The 15,604-nt window shown below is 35.8% G+C and overlaps 1 protein-coding gene across 3 annotated transcripts in view; it reads left to right on the top strand.

Moving 5' to 3' along the window:
- The window catches only part of LOC114302261 (uncharacterized), a 30,862-nt gene that overhangs the window by 1,276 nt on the left and 13,982 nt on the right, over nucleotides 1-15,604 (top strand). Inside the window, exons 1-4 of one of the 3 annotated variants that reach the window (XM_082887645.1) lie at nucleotides 333-3,562; nucleotides 3,717-4,035; nucleotides 5,260-5,399; nucleotides 7,173-7,272. In XM_082887645.1, the coding sequence (XP_082743771.1) occupies nucleotides 5,308-5,399; nucleotides 7,173-7,272 (192 nt within the window). In that variant the 5' untranslated portion in view covers nucleotides 333-3,562; nucleotides 3,717-4,035; nucleotides 5,260-5,307. Of the gene's footprint in view, nucleotides 1-332; nucleotides 4,036-5,259; nucleotides 5,400-7,172; nucleotides 7,273-15,604 lie in introns of those variants that run through there. The other 2 variants (XM_082887641.1, XM_028247253.2) reach the window with 2 other exon arrangements.

Genomic DNA, 15,604 nt, shown 5'->3' with positions numbered 1-15,604 from the left:
CCACACATGCACATGCTGTGCTGAGGCACTGTCTAGGGCAATCACCACACATGCACTGCAAATAATTTTCCAAACACTAGCTCACTATTTCAGTCTGCCCATCTGACTGTGGATGGTATGCTGTGCTGAGGCATTGCTCAATTCCCAAAACTCTTAAGTAATTCTTGCCAAAACAGACTTGTAAACACCTCTCTATCGGAAACTATGGTGCTTGGAAGGCCATGAAGTTTGTAGACGTTGTCTAGGAATAATTGTGCCACATCCTTAGCAGTATAAGGGTGAGATAGTGACATAAAATGGGCATATTTGGTTACCTATCTACCACCACAAAGATGATAGTGGTCTTTCCATGTGATTGAGGAAGACCCTCAATGAAATCCATAGAGATATCACTCCATACCTTCTCAGGAATTGGCAAGGGTTGGAGTAACCCAGGTGGGTGAACATTTTCCCCTTTGAACCACTGACAAACTAAGCATTTAGAGATGAAAAGCTGAACATCCTTCTTCAATCCCTTCCAATAAAAGGTCCTTTTGATCCGTCTAGTTGTTTTGTCTATACCCGATTGGCCCCCCATAGATGAGCTGTGATAAGCTGCCATGAGTTGCTTCCTGAGATCCGATGAATTCCCACCACCAGACCTCCTTTGTAAGTTAGTGTACCATTTGCCCAAGAAAAACCTTGATGAGAGCTGGGGTCCTGCGCTAACTCTGTTATAAGCTGTTGTAATGCCAAGTCAGTTTGCCAACTGAGTTTGACTGTGGGAAGCCAAGTAGAAGCTATGGCAAGCAAGGAATTTACAGTGGCATGTTCAAAAAATAAATCTTCCCTCCGTGATAATGCATCAACCACCTTGTTTTATGTACCATGCTTGTAGGTGATCTCATAATCATAGCCAAACAGTTTGGCAATCCATTTCTGCTAGAAGGGGGTTGCAACTCTTTGCTCCAGTAGGTACTTCAAACTTTGGTGGTCTGTCTTGATAATGAAATGCCTCCCAAGCAAGTAATGCCGCCATTTTAGGATTGCTAAGACTACAACCATTAGCTCTTTTTCATAGGTGGATAAAGTCAAATATTTCCCTGACAATCCTTTACTCCAAAATGCAATTGGATGCCCCTCTCCTGCATTAGTACTACTCCTAACCCTTTATCTGAAGCATCTGTTTCAATAATGAATTCTTTGGTGTAATTAGGGAGAGCTAGGACTGGTAAGGTCATCATAACAGCCCTAAGAGCATGAAAAACTGATGTTGATTCATCAGTCCAATGAAAAGACTCTTTCTTCAACAAATTGTTCAATGGAGCTGAGATCTGCCTATAATTCCTCACAAATCTTCTATAATATCCAGTTAGACCAAGGAATCCTCATAACTGTTTGAGGGTTGTAGGAATTGGCCAGTTAGCCATGGCCTCAAGTTTGTTAGCATCCGCAGAAACACCCTTGTCGGAGACCAAGTGGCCAACGTACTCAACTTCTTGTTTGGCGAAGACACACTTAGACCTTTTAGCAAACAAGTTGTGCTTCTGTAAGAGTTGCAAGGTCAACTTTAAATGAGATAAATGCTCATTCAAGGTTTTGCTAAAAATCAGTATATCATCAAAGAAAACCAAGATAAACTTCCTCAAATTTTCCTTAAAGACCTCATTCATGAGACTTTGAAAAGTTGAGGGTCCATTTGCCAGCCCAAAAGGCATGACGAGGAACTCATAGTGCCCGTCATGAGTCCTAAAAGCTGTTTTTGGTATGTCGCATGCACTCTAACTTGGTGATATCCAGCCCTCAAATCAAGCTTAGAAAAGAAAGAAGCACCATAGAGCTTATCTAATAACTCATCAATTGCAGGTATTGGAAACTTATCCTTCACAGTAATGGTATTTAAAGCCCAGTAGTCAACACACATACGCCAAGTTCCTTCTTTCTTTTTATCTAACAAAACAGGTGCTGAGTAAGGATTGACACTTGGTTGAATGACCTTGGAATGAAGCATCTCTTTAACTTGTTTTTCTATCTCATTTTTTTGAAAATGCGGATACCTATAAGGTCGTATGTTTGGAGGTTCTGCACTTGGTTTTAGGGGAATGTGGTGGTCCTGGCTTCTTGCTGGAGGCAAGCTTTTGGGTTCTTGGAATACTGTTGCAAATTGGGACAACAATTGCTCCACTTCAAGTACATCAGATTCTGCTGGAGAAGCGTCTTGTGTAGCATAAATGTGAGCCACAAACCCGTGAGGTTTCTTCTGCAGTAATTTCTTCATGCGTTCAGCATCCACCAACTTGGATTCCCCTTGCTTTCCACCCCTCAGAACATGCCTCCTATTGTTGAGAGTGAAATCCATACTGAGATTTTTGAAATCCCATTACATAGGACCCAGTGTAGCCAACCATTGAATCCCAAGCACCATATCACACCCTTTGAGTTCCAAAACCCTCATGTCTGTTTGGAAGACCACCCCTTGCATCTCCCATTTGCAACAAACTTTGTTGCAAGCTCATGTCTGTTTGCAAGCTACACCGCTGATCATCTTTGTTTCATTAGCAACAAACATTGTTAAAGGGTCAATGTCAATAGTCTCCACACCTGCTCTCTTAACCACTTCTTGGTTCAAAAAGTTATGGGTACTACCAGTATCAATCGAGATCACCACTCTTTGTTTCTTGACCAACCCATGTACCCTCATGTTCTGTAAGAGATTGAACCAGTGATTGCATTAATAGAAATCTGTAAATCACCTTCTTGTTCCAGGACTTCCTCACTTTCCTCCTCCTGTGTAGGTCCTTGATCTGAGTCCTCTTGGTCCCCATCCAAAACGTACAACTGCTTTTGCTTGCATTGATGCCCCCTTGTGAATTTCTCGTTACACTTCAAACACAAACCTTTTGCCTTCTTTTCCTCTAACTCTTTTGGTAACTCTCTTCAAATGGCAGGAAAAGAATTAGGTCTGGACTGCCCATACGAAAATTTTTCTCCAGTTGTTAGTGGCAGCCTAGTTTTCTGGGCAACTGCCTCAATACTGAGTTCCTGTAACTTGGTTAAACCAATGGCTTGCATGGTAGTTGTAGGTTTAAACATCAATATATTGGCCCGTATCTCCTTTAACCTACTAACGAAACAACTAGTAAAGAAATGTTTAGGTAAGCCTAGGGTTTTGTTAACAAGAATGTCGAACTGTTCCTGATAATCCCTGACAGATGTTGTTTGCTTTAATTTGGTTAATTCACCCATAGCATCCTCATATGCATCAGAACCAAAACGAGAAATCAACCCATTTTTAAACAGATTCCAATTTACCAAAGTGTGTGTTTTCTCAAACCATTGATACCTTGCAAAGCACTATCTTCCAAATGCAAGATTGCCAATTTCACCTTATTATTATCTTCAACACAGTTATACTCAAAAAATCTCTCGCATTTGTAAACCCAACCTAACGGATTATCACCAATGAATTTAGAGAAGTCAATCTTGGCGTACCTAGTTCCAAACCCAAGAAAAGGTTGAGATTGGGAAGAAGACTCTGCTTTGAATGGATTGGAACTCACCCCTAGATTTTCGGGACCCCCAGGTACAGATTCTCGTTGCTTTCCATACACATGAGCCGCCACCTGATCATACTTGAAAGTCACTGCTGCCATGGATTCCTTGATTTCTACTAGAGTGTTCTTGATTTCCTCCGCTTCTTTTGCTGAATTGACTTCTTGTTCTTTCAAAATTTGAAGGTAATCTTCGAGTTTCTTGAGATCTTGACTCCTAGTCCCATCTGCCATTGCAAATTGATCGCTTCACAAGCCGAGAAAGGTCGGCTCTGATACCAAAGTAATGATTAGAAATGGAAGAAGAAGAAATATAGAAGGAAAAGAATTTATTGGTGCTCCTATTCCAACCCAACGACTGGTTACAAAGCAATACAATGAATGAATTGGGCAATGTATTCCCTCCTATATTTATACACAAAACCACTCCTAACCTAACAGATTCAATAATTGTAACCTAACAGATTCAACAATTGGAATTACAAGAATAGCCTCAGAAATATAGGTAGAATTACAAGAATAGCCTTCCCAATTAACTTGTTCATAACATATTGTATTTTATACTGGGTTTTGTTTCCTGTATAATTTTAAACCCATTTTACTTCTACTATTTTCCTTTTGGCCATGTCTGATTGATTACCAGGATTAATAATAGTGAGGGGATTAACAATCCGTGGGATTAGTGTAGGATTGTTTATCCCTCTTATCCAAGTTTGTTTTGCTGTAACTATGGACGTACATAATTTCAATTATAAATTTGTCTTGAATTATTAGTTATAGTAGTGTTAAAAAATTTGTCAATTTTGTTGGATAGAATGTTCATTAAATCTAATCCAGATAGCAAAAATTGCAACCAAACAATAGAATGTGAGTCTAATGGATTAATAATCCCAATCCTATGCTATAATCCGGCCAATCAAACATAGTCTTCTTTTTCTGGTCTTTATATGTAAAATTTGTGGCAAGTTTCAAATCAGTCAGGATATGTTTGTTTTCAATTGAGATAGCAGGGGAATTTAAAATTCTGGTTTCATGAATGTGTGGGAGTGGCGTTGCTGGTTGAGCATTTTTTCTAGTATCTGTTGTTCAAAAGCCCTGTAGAACTATCAGAATTGGGTGAACTGGCTCTTTGGAACTCTCACATAGCATTAAGTTAGTTAGATATCGCCTCTTGGCTTTTCATGCCATTGTTCAAAACTCAATTCACTCAGGATTTTCTGTTGCTAAATCGAGCTACCTAACCCTAGTTTTGCTTTTGCACTTGGAAAGAACATGTGATTTCATGCAGCCGAGAGAAAGTCTGTCTTGTCATTTCTCTTTCTCTTTTTATTTGCTTCCATATTGTTTTTTCGTTTGATGGCAAGACCCATTTTGTGAACTAGGTTAAAATCGGTCAGATGGAACTGGAGTTTGGTACTGTTTATTATTGGCTTATCCATTTCCTACAGATAATATATTTATGTAAATGTAGAAGAATAGCTGTGAGTTTGTTCTTATGAGGTAGGGAATTATATGGTTTTTGACTCAAGCTACATATATATATATATATATTAAAACAAAGATGTATAATTCTGGAGTTCTGTGACTTACAAGACAAACCTGAGTTCTGTATCTTCATTACCGGCCTGTTTCTTGTATGACAATAACTAATTTTTTCTCAATAGTTTTCTTCAAAATGCACAGAGGGTTCAGTTCACATACTGAATAGAAGAATATTGCTTGGTTTCAGGTTGAGGTAAACTATATATATCTTTCTTGTGAAGAACAAGGCCTTGTAATGGATGATGCTCAAGTGAGAAAGAAGGCCTTGTATCGTGCTAAATTGAATGCCAATAAGCTGGAGAAGTGCATAGAATCTCCTCTTGTGAGGTAATTTGCTTTATCCTTAACTCCTTTTGGTTATTGCCTGTGCCACAATGTCAATGCATTAAAACCACATAAAACCTTGACTTCATGTGTCTATTTGTATGAGCTTGTAACTTACACCTCGTAGCTAAATTCTTTAAGTGAGTGGCAAATTGAAAAGGAAAATAAAATAAAAATGAATAACTGATCTTATCCCTCTATGTGGTCTAAGGTGGAGTTTGGCAATTGTTTTTTAGTAGATTTTTTTTTTTGTACTTTCATGTACTTTTTTTAAAACATTTTTAAAAAGCTTTACACTTGTAAGTTATACTTGACTTGCTAGACTTGAGAAGTAAAAAAAGGAAAAAAAGAAAAGAAAAGTCCAATATGAAAAAAAAAAAAAGGCTAAAAAAGTAAACCTTTTCTTTTTGGGTCTTCAGTTAATTTTTTTAGATTTTTTAAACTAGATGGACATGAAAAGTAATTTTTGTTGACACATATCTAAAAAGAAAAAAAAAAAATCACGATATACAAATCAGTGTGTTTGATTTCAATTTTTTGAATTCAATTTTCTAGAAATTGAGTTTTTTTTGTTTTTCGTGTTTTTTTGTTTTTAGTGAATATTTTTTTGTTTTTAGTGAATATTTTTAAAATTTTAAGCAATTTTTTTTTTTTTTTTTTACTTTTTTAGATGCACCTTACTTAGATGTATTTAAAAAGTAAAATATTTGTAAAAAAATATTTAAAAAAAATAATAAATATACAATAATACAAAAAATGTACTGAATTTTTGTATTTTTTTTTCTTTGTATTTTTGGTATTTAGTGATTTTTTTAAAGATTGCTTTCACAAATATTATACTTTTTAAGTGTATTTACATTAGATGTATCTTAAAATTAAAAATATTGCTTAAAATATTAAAAAAATTCAGTAAAAACAAAAAAATACGGAAAACAAAAAACTTCAATTTTCTAAAAAGTGAATCCTGAAAATCATAACAAACAGAGTGAACAAGTTTGAAAAAAAAGTGGTTTTTTATGTTTATATTGCCTTGGCCTGGCTTATAAGTCTAAATTTTATATTTTTGTATGTGAAAAGGAGTATAAATATCTCCATATACCAAGTGCTTGCTAATGAGTACTGCATCTCCTGAGTTGTAACCTTCCCATGGCATATATGTGCAACAATATAAACTACTAGTAAATTTTTGTAGTATAATTAGCATTCTAGTAGTTGTACTAAAGCATGCATAGGTGTTGAAGTCAATGATCACATAGTTTGAAGAGTTGGGAAAGCTCAGGTGAGAGGCGGAAGTTCACATCTGAAATTAAAAGCTAAATTTATATAGCATGAGAAGATGCATAACTGTGCCATGAAAATGGGATGCATTTATTAAAGTTTTATAGTTTTGAGATAAAAGGGCATTATAAAAACTAAAGTGGCTTCGCTGAAAATATATATGTGATGTTCTCAATGGTACCAAATAAAAGACAATTGAATTCATGGAAATTAACAATATTGTGACAATGATTACATTAACTTGCTTCAATTTATATGTAAAAAAGATTACATTGGCTTGCTTTCATATACGGCCTAAAAAACAACATATAACCTTGATTTTCTTCCCTTTTTTTCTTGGTATTTTTTTATTAACTTTTACATTTTTTTACCTTTCTAATGTATTATTTTTTCAAATGCTATGTTGTCACAATGGGATGATTACTCTAACCAAATTGAAATGATTTATGATTATGTTTCAGGTTACATCTTGTTTACTTTTCCTTTTTGTGCACGTAGGTACAATGAATTTGATCAACATGTCAGTAGGGTTTGTGATGTCGTTTTTAGATCTGAGTCGCTTTGGTCTGCACACCAAGCTTCTCATAAACATCATGAGGTGAACTTTACTATTCCTTCTCGATGATATATAAAGTTTTGACATGGGTGTGTGTGTCGATTATCTTGCAAAAATGGTAGCACACAGAACTTGAAGATGACAATGTCCTAATTTTATTGCATTATGAATAAAATTATAAAAGTAAACTGTGCATATCTACTCAAAGTTTAGCACATGTAACATAGTGTGATAAACTTAGTCATCTATGAGGTACTGAATTTTTTTTTTTTTTTTTTTTAATTTGTTGTTAGGTAGTATAGCAGGTACAAATGAACACTACAATACTAGATAGGCTGTGGAGTTGAATTTGTGACTCAAGGTTGGTTCAGAAAATGTGTTTTTATTAGTTTTTTTTTTTCAAAAAAACTTTCTTACCTTTTTAGGATAAAGTTGACGCCAAAAAAGTTGATGCATTTGGCAAATGTAAAAAAAGTTGCTTTTTGTAATTGGGAAATTCTAGGTGGGGTTTGAAATCTTTTTTTGTCATTGGTGAACATGTTTTGAATTTTTGATTATTATTATTTTTTTTTAACATTTTAGATCCTTTGAGGCTAGAAAAGACTTGAGAAGTAAAAGAATTTAATAATTTTTTTTAAAAAAATTTACTCAAGACAAAAAAATTTACTCAAGACAAAAGGGTTTAGAAAAAGTGTTCTCCCCCCCCCCCCCCCCCCCCCCCTCAATTGTTAGCTAAACAAGCTGAAACCAAACAACCAAAATGTTTTATTTGTTTGGTGAAGCTTTTTTTTAGCTAAAAGTAGATAATCAGAAAGCAGAAGTTAGCACCCCTTCCCCAATTTCTAAATAATCATTTTTTTTCAGCTTATTTAAGTTATTTCTGCCTAATAAGTTATAAGTAGAAGTTGACCCAAAATTGGCTTTTTTAGCTGAAACCAAACGGAGCCTCAAAAAATGAAAAAGTTAAAACCTTTATATTTCCTTAACTAATTTGCCAATTGAAGTTGGCTGTTAATTGCTGAGAAGCACGGACATGAACACATGACATGATATGAACATGTCGACGCGTAAATTTTCAAAACATGTAGGGCATGATACGTGGGGGACAAAAAAAAATATAAATCTTATCTATTTATTTATATAATATCTATTATTAGAATCGTACGATTTGCGATTCGAATCATAAGATTCGATTCGATTCGATTCAGTGGGTAATCAATACAAACAGGTTGTATGACTTGCAAATAGCTATGAATCGTAGGTGAATCGGTGAACCGAATCGGTGAATCGTGAATTGAGAATCGATTCAATTCACTAAAATCGACGTTTGCCTTTCTTTTTTGGTTTTTTATTGTTGGAAAAGGGTTCACACAACCTTTTTAAGGTCTTTAGGATTACTATATGCCATCTTTTGACTCTCTCTCCCTATTTACTCTTAAATACTCAAACCTTAGCCGAAAAAAATAAACTCTCTCTCTACAATATTCTAGGCTTACATATTCAATTTTATCTAAGTATTTACATTTACAAAATGAATTTTTGAAGGCATCAAGTGATATTTTTGAAAAAGTTTGAGGATTTTGGTTTTTTAACCTTGTAAAAAGTTAAAACAATTGTTGTTAAGTGATTGTTACTTGAAAGTTGAAAGTTTGTCTTTGTTTGCTTTCTTTATTAAGAATAGTTGATAAGAAATAGTATCTAAAAGGAAAAAGGTGAAGTAGTAAACATGGGAACCTGCATTAACTTCTTACCAAGACCACAAGATCATCATTTAAAACAATATTTTCATTGATTTAAGTTTAAATATTTAATATTTATTAGATATATTTAATATCAAGTGTGTAGATATATTTTTCTATGTAATTTAAAAAAAGTGACCGAATCTTTACGATTCACGATTCGGTAGAATACCATATCGATTCGCGATTCGAACCCCGGTTCGACAACTATTATCTTATATAAGGCCTCGTTTGGGAATAGGCTATTTTAGTAACTTTTTGGTTTTTTACGAAAATATGTGCACACGAGTAGAGAAAGTGATGTGACAACTTATAATAACTTTTTGGCTAAAACTGAAGGTTGCCAAACGAGGCCTAAGGATGAGCATTTATTGTATGTCATGTATAATGCTATGTAAGTAACACTAATTTCTAAACTTTAGAGGAGGAAAATAGATATAAATGTACATTGTTTTTCTTTTATTGTTGGATGTTAAGTTATTTTATTCAAACATGTAGTGTCTAAAGCATGCCTTAGTCTAGAAAATTTTAAAAAATAGTGGGACATATTTTGAGGTGTGTTTGACAAGGATCGAGGAGTGTCGCATGGCTGTCATGTCATGTTGGTGTTGGACATGGCATGCTACCTACCTAGAAGTGTCCATGTTTCTTAATAATAAAAGATATGAATATATTTAACTTAATTGAGCACATTACCCTTAAAGTGGAATGGAAAAAAAAAGATTCAAGTAGCAGAAGCTCTTGGAATGCTTGTGTGTGTTACATGGTCTTTGGGTAGAACTTCCCTTAAAAGCTAGTTATTAAGATGAGGGTGCCCTCATGCTTATATGCTTAATATTACTTTAGTACTCAGGCAATGTGGGACTTCGCTTCACACCCTTCCTAATGCCCAACGTGCTCACTCGGTAGCACCTGTGGCGTGCAAGCCAGGGACATGCACCCTACCCATCTCTAAGTATTTTGGCTTTGATACCATGTTACACGGTCTCGGGTAGAATTCACCCCAAAAGCTATCTATTAAGGTGAGGGTGCTCTCATACTTATATGCTTAATATTACTTTAGTACTCTGGCGATGTGGGACTTCGCTTCACAGACTTCCTGACGCCCAGCGTGCTCACTCAGCGACACCTGCGGTGTGCAGGCCAAGGACATGCACCCTACCTGTCCTCGAGTACTTCGGCTCTGATACCATGTTACACGCGGTTTTGGGTAGAACTTACCCCAAAAGTTAGCTATTAAGGTGAACGTGCCCTTACGCTTATATGCTTAATATTACTTTAGTACTCAGGTGATGTGGGACTTCGCTTCTTAGTGCGCCCCTTGAAGTAAATGCGTTTCTATAGTCCTTGGTTCATAATAAGATTAATATCAATGATTTGTTTCAAGGAAAGAGATGTAATTATCTTGGCTCACAGAGTCACAATCGTGCACTTTGTGTAGAAGGGATAAAGAAAAATTGACCACTTAATTTTTTGGCATCGTCTTGTGGCTTTATCATTTTGGTGTAATTTGTTTTATATGGTGAATGTTGAGTGGGCGGCTCCTCTTTCTAAGGGATTTGGAACTAATAAGAAAGCTCAAGGTTCTTGGGATTGTAACCTTTGTTATAGTTTGGGAGAGTAGGTTAGAAAGGAATGTAACGATTTTGAAAACTAGTTTGGAGATATAAAGGGGATATGAGGTAAGATTTCTCATGTGTCTTCCATTTAGGGCTTCTGTCTCTTGTCCTTTTGCTACCATTGCTAACCTTGTGCTCTAACCTGGTTTTCATAGTAGTTGTTGGGAATAAACCCACCCAAGCAATGGAAGCAAATAAAAATAAAATAGACACAGAAAATAGGAGAATATATAATTTATGTGGTTTGGCAAAAATGCCTATATTCACAAACACGATAGACCAATTCACTAATAGTAGAACATTACAAATGGTGAGACAAATACACTCCCTAATATTTTTTCCACTTGCCCTCACTATTGTTACTTTTAACCTCACGCCCCACTGTTACACACTGTTATCAATCACAAACATTTTCTTTTTTATATCCTACACACATCACGTCTGGTGACATATATGCACATGATAAATGAAGAATAAAGATTGCACATTTTGATCTATTCAAGGTTTGTAGGATAACAAGATCTTTCATGTTTGGCAAACTCACAAGCATAACAACGAAAACTACTCCTATAACAATTCTTCACTAAAGTAGGAAAAAGCTTTTCCAAAACAAAAATAGTGAGATGCCATAAACACTTATCACTGTTGTAAATGATGAAGGGAAGAATTTTTAGTAGTTTGAAGAGCTTGACGAGTGAACAATGATGAAAAGGAAGTTCCAACATCCAGAAAGTACAATTCCCCATGTGCTTTACCACTGCTAATCATATCTCTTCGTACCCAATTTTTGAAATGCAATGTGGATGATAAAAGTTTATGTAACAGTTCAAGAAATTGGTAAGACTACTAACAAAAAGTAAGTTAGTAGAAAATTTTGGAACATTGAGAACAAATGAGAGTAATTTGGGTTGGGGTGGGGCTAGGGGTTTGGATAGAACATTTCCCTATCATAGAGGATATAGAACCATCAACTACTCTTACTTTATCCATACTACAACAACGAGAGTCCAAACCAAACTAAACCAAGCCTCAAGTCCCTTCAAATGGGGTCGGCTATATGAATCCTTCTTCTCCAGTCGACTCTATCTAAGGCCATTTTGTTAGTCAAATTAAAGAGATTCATATCTCTATTTACTGCACTAATTTACATCAATCTACGTCTGCCCCTTCCCCTAACACTTCCATCTACTGTCACTGTATCGCATCTCTTCACCATTGCCTCTATTGGTCTCCGTTGCATATGACCATACCATCTCAATCTATTTTCTCTCAACTTATCTTTTAGCGGTACTACTCCTACCCATTTTTGAATATACTCATTCATAATTCTGTCATTTCTAGTCTTGCCACACGTCTACTTCAGCATCCTCATTTCAACAACACTCATCTTATCTACATATTGTTTCTTAGTTGCCCAACATTTCGTCTCATACAACATCGCTGGTCTAATAGCCGTTCTATAGAACTTCCCTTTTAGTCTAGCGGGTACTTGTTTATCACACTGTACCCTAGACGTACTCCTCCACTTAAGCTACCCTACTTTAATTCTATGGACCACATCTGTTCCAATCTCCCCAGCCATTGTGATAATTGATCCTAAATAACGAAAATGTTCACTCTTAGGTAGTTCTTGGTTCTCAATCTTTGCTTCTCCTCTGCTTCCAATGTTACTACTACTAAAATTACACTCTATGTATGTACTCTGTCTTAGTTCTGCTTCTTCTAAATTATTTAGATTCAAGTGCTTCTTTTCAAATCTCTAACTTAGTGTTAACTCCTTCTCTAATCTCATCCACTAACACGATATCATCGGCAAAAAGCATACACCATGGCACATCATTCTGAATATTTCTCGTCAACTCATACATAACTAAAGCAAAAAGATAAGGACTTAAGGTTGATCCTATACTACAACAAAGAGAGTAAAAGTAAAAGAGATTTGACAAGCCTGTCATATGATCAGTAGCACCAGAGTTAATAATCCAAGAAGATGAAGAAGAGCCACTTAGTGCACTTATAGGAATGCATGTGTGAGGAAAGTTGGAACATGAAGTAGGATCACAAGCAACGGTAGGGGAAGTATCAAGTCGAGCCATTAGATATCTGAGAGTGTTTGCATAGGAAAGATAAGTAGTGTATGTGAAGTGCTCGCAAAAGACTCAAGCATATTAGCATGAGAATGGACATTGCCACTTCAGCCACTAGTACGACTCATAGTTTTAATAATGGGTTGCAATTGTTATATACCACCTTGGTTTTTTGATTGGCTGACGTAATGTCGTTACGTAACAATTTCGGTGGTTACTACCACATGTTACAGTTGCTATAGCAATGTGATTGAAATTCACTATCTTTATGGCCACGATTGTTACATAAAGATTATAATGGCCGTTATAGCATTATTACAATGGGGTTGTTTGGTGCAGTTTATCTGAGTTGCTTATAGCTTTTTTATTCAAGGAGTCTTTGCTAGATTGTTTGGTTCAACTTCTGCTTATATTATATCAAGCATATTAGGTAGAAGTAACTTAAATAAACTGATTTCTAAAAGTTGGGTGAGGGGTGCTTTTGGATTATTAGCTTTTAATTTACAATAAATTGCACCAAACATTACCAATTCTCTTACCCAACCTCTGCACTTATGTTTTTAACAGATTTTGTTTATATGGCCACCTTTTCTCTTTTCTTTTTTCAAGTTGTTAAAATCATAGAAAAGGCACATAAAACTTATGCGAAAATCTTATATCTTCGTGCTTGGAGTGTCCAATCTTTAAGTTCTAGAAGATTTGAGTCACTATCAAAGTTACCTAAGCTTAGTTCTCTCTCTCTCTCATTCATTATTTGTCTTCTTTGATTAACAAACTTTCATTATTTTCTCACTTGAATTTAGGTTAGTTTTGTTAAACAAAACTTGGATGTCATGTATTTACTTTTGCATTAGTATGGTGACATTTTGTATTATGAACATATCATGAGACTATCATTTTTAATATTAAACAACCTTATGAAAAAAATAAAAATTCCATGACAAGGGGGACATTATCCATAAGTACAATTAATAACTTATCTCTATAATGACTTAGAAGTAGTGTAAAAATTAATACATATATTGGGTCATGTTTAAAAACTAAGCAAAACCCACAAAAAACTTTTTGGAACTGCGCTAAATTTGGCTCAAGTAAAAATATGAGTATCAGTAAGTTTTTCCAAATTTACGTGAAGAAATAAAAAATTCATGGCTCCAGTTGTTGCCATTGTTACACTATAGCCATTACAACCTGCAATCTCGTTAGCGCCATGATTACCATTAAGGCCGTTGCCATCGGTTAAAATCACCATGGCCACCACCTGCCCTCAAGTAGGGTGACCATGTAATTTCCAACCATGCTCTTGATCATGTCGATCTTTCTCATAGTAATCATATGTAATCTGACCTTGATCATTATTGTTACCTTTACCCCCATATTTGGACTAGTTAGATTTTTCAACAAACTTCGGCCTAGAATTTGAACCCGAATATGATCATACTCTCAGTTCAGGCTAGCAAGGACCTGTTTTTTCTCCATCATTTGGTGAAATGTAGTTGCATCCTAGAACAAACAGCTTGAAAATTTTGATAATAAGTAGGTCCTCTCCAGAAACTACTTAACTCAGCATAGTTCTCGACAAGAGATTTTATCCTTTTGATCAAGCTCTCAAATCTTCTTCCTCAATTCATGAGCATGCGCATCAATACCCCTTTGGGAAACATCTATGCGACTGCAATCCAAATTTCATGTGCAATATCCATCAACACGAATGTGCAACCAATAATGGGATGTATAAAATTTTTGAACCAAGTCGTTGCAAGAGCATTCTCTTTGCACCATTTCTCACTTGCTGCCCATCCAACTTTGGATCCTTATTAGCTCCTATAATATAACTGTGAGTTTTGAGAAGAGAAAAGTTAAGGTATGAGTGGTATCTCATGCCCTTTTATATTAAATCATAAACATAATTATAGGAGTGAGTTATGGCCTAAATAAAAGCCCATTACAGCAAATAAAAATACTGAATAAGAAGAAAATAGGAAATATCCTAACACATTCTAACACTCTCGCTCAAGCTGGTGCAAAGATATCTCTTATGCCCAGCTTGTTGAGAATGTCACGGAATGGTTTAGTCCCTAATCTTTTGGTGAGAACATCAACCAGTCGACCCCCAGACCGCACGAATGACGTACATATAGTGCCACTAGTAAGCTTTTCCTTGATAAAATGCTGATTAATCTCCACATGCTTAGTCCTATCATGCTGAACCGGACTGTGGGCTATATTGATGGCGGCCTTATTGTCACAATATAGCCTCATAGAATCTGTCTGATGAATCCCCAAATCTCGCAAGAATAATCTAATCCATAAAAGCTCACACACACCTTGAGCCATAGCTCTGAATTCGGCCTCTGCACTAGACCTCGCAACAACATTTTGTTTCTTGCTTCTCCAAGTAACTATATTTCCTCCGACAAAGGTACAATAGCTAGAGGTGGATCTTCTATCAATTACTGATCCAGCCAAATCAGCATCTGTATATGCCTCCACACTAAGATGACCATGCTTTGAGAAAGAGACCCTTTCTCGGAGACGAATTCAAGTACCTCAGAATCCATATAACCGCCTCTAAGTGAGTTGCACGTGGAGCATGCATAAACTGACTAACCATACTCATTGCAATAGCAATATCAGGACACGAATGGGATAAGTAAATAAGCTTACCCACTAGTCTTTGGTATCTTCCTCTGTCTACAGGTTCGCCTCCTTGATCCTCACTAAGCTTTAGTCCGGGCTCTAGTGGTGTATCACATGCCTTACTTCCAAGCATTCCCGTTTCTTTTGGCAAATCAAGCACATACTTTCGTTGACCTATGAAGATGTAATCTTTGGACCGAGCAACCTCAATGCCTAGAAAGTACTTCAAGCTGCCTAAGTCTTTGATTTCAAACTTATTAGTTAAATTCTCCTTTAACCGAGGAACCTC

Source organism: Camellia sinensis, chromosome 1, assembly GCF_055761805.1.
Source record: "Camellia sinensis isolate YWXY chromosome 1, ASM5576180v1, whole genome shotgun sequence".
NCBI classification, from domain to species: domain Eukaryota; kingdom Viridiplantae; phylum Streptophyta; class Magnoliopsida; order Ericales; family Theaceae; genus Camellia; species Camellia sinensis.
This window is presented reverse-complemented; position numbering and strand designations above follow the sequence as displayed.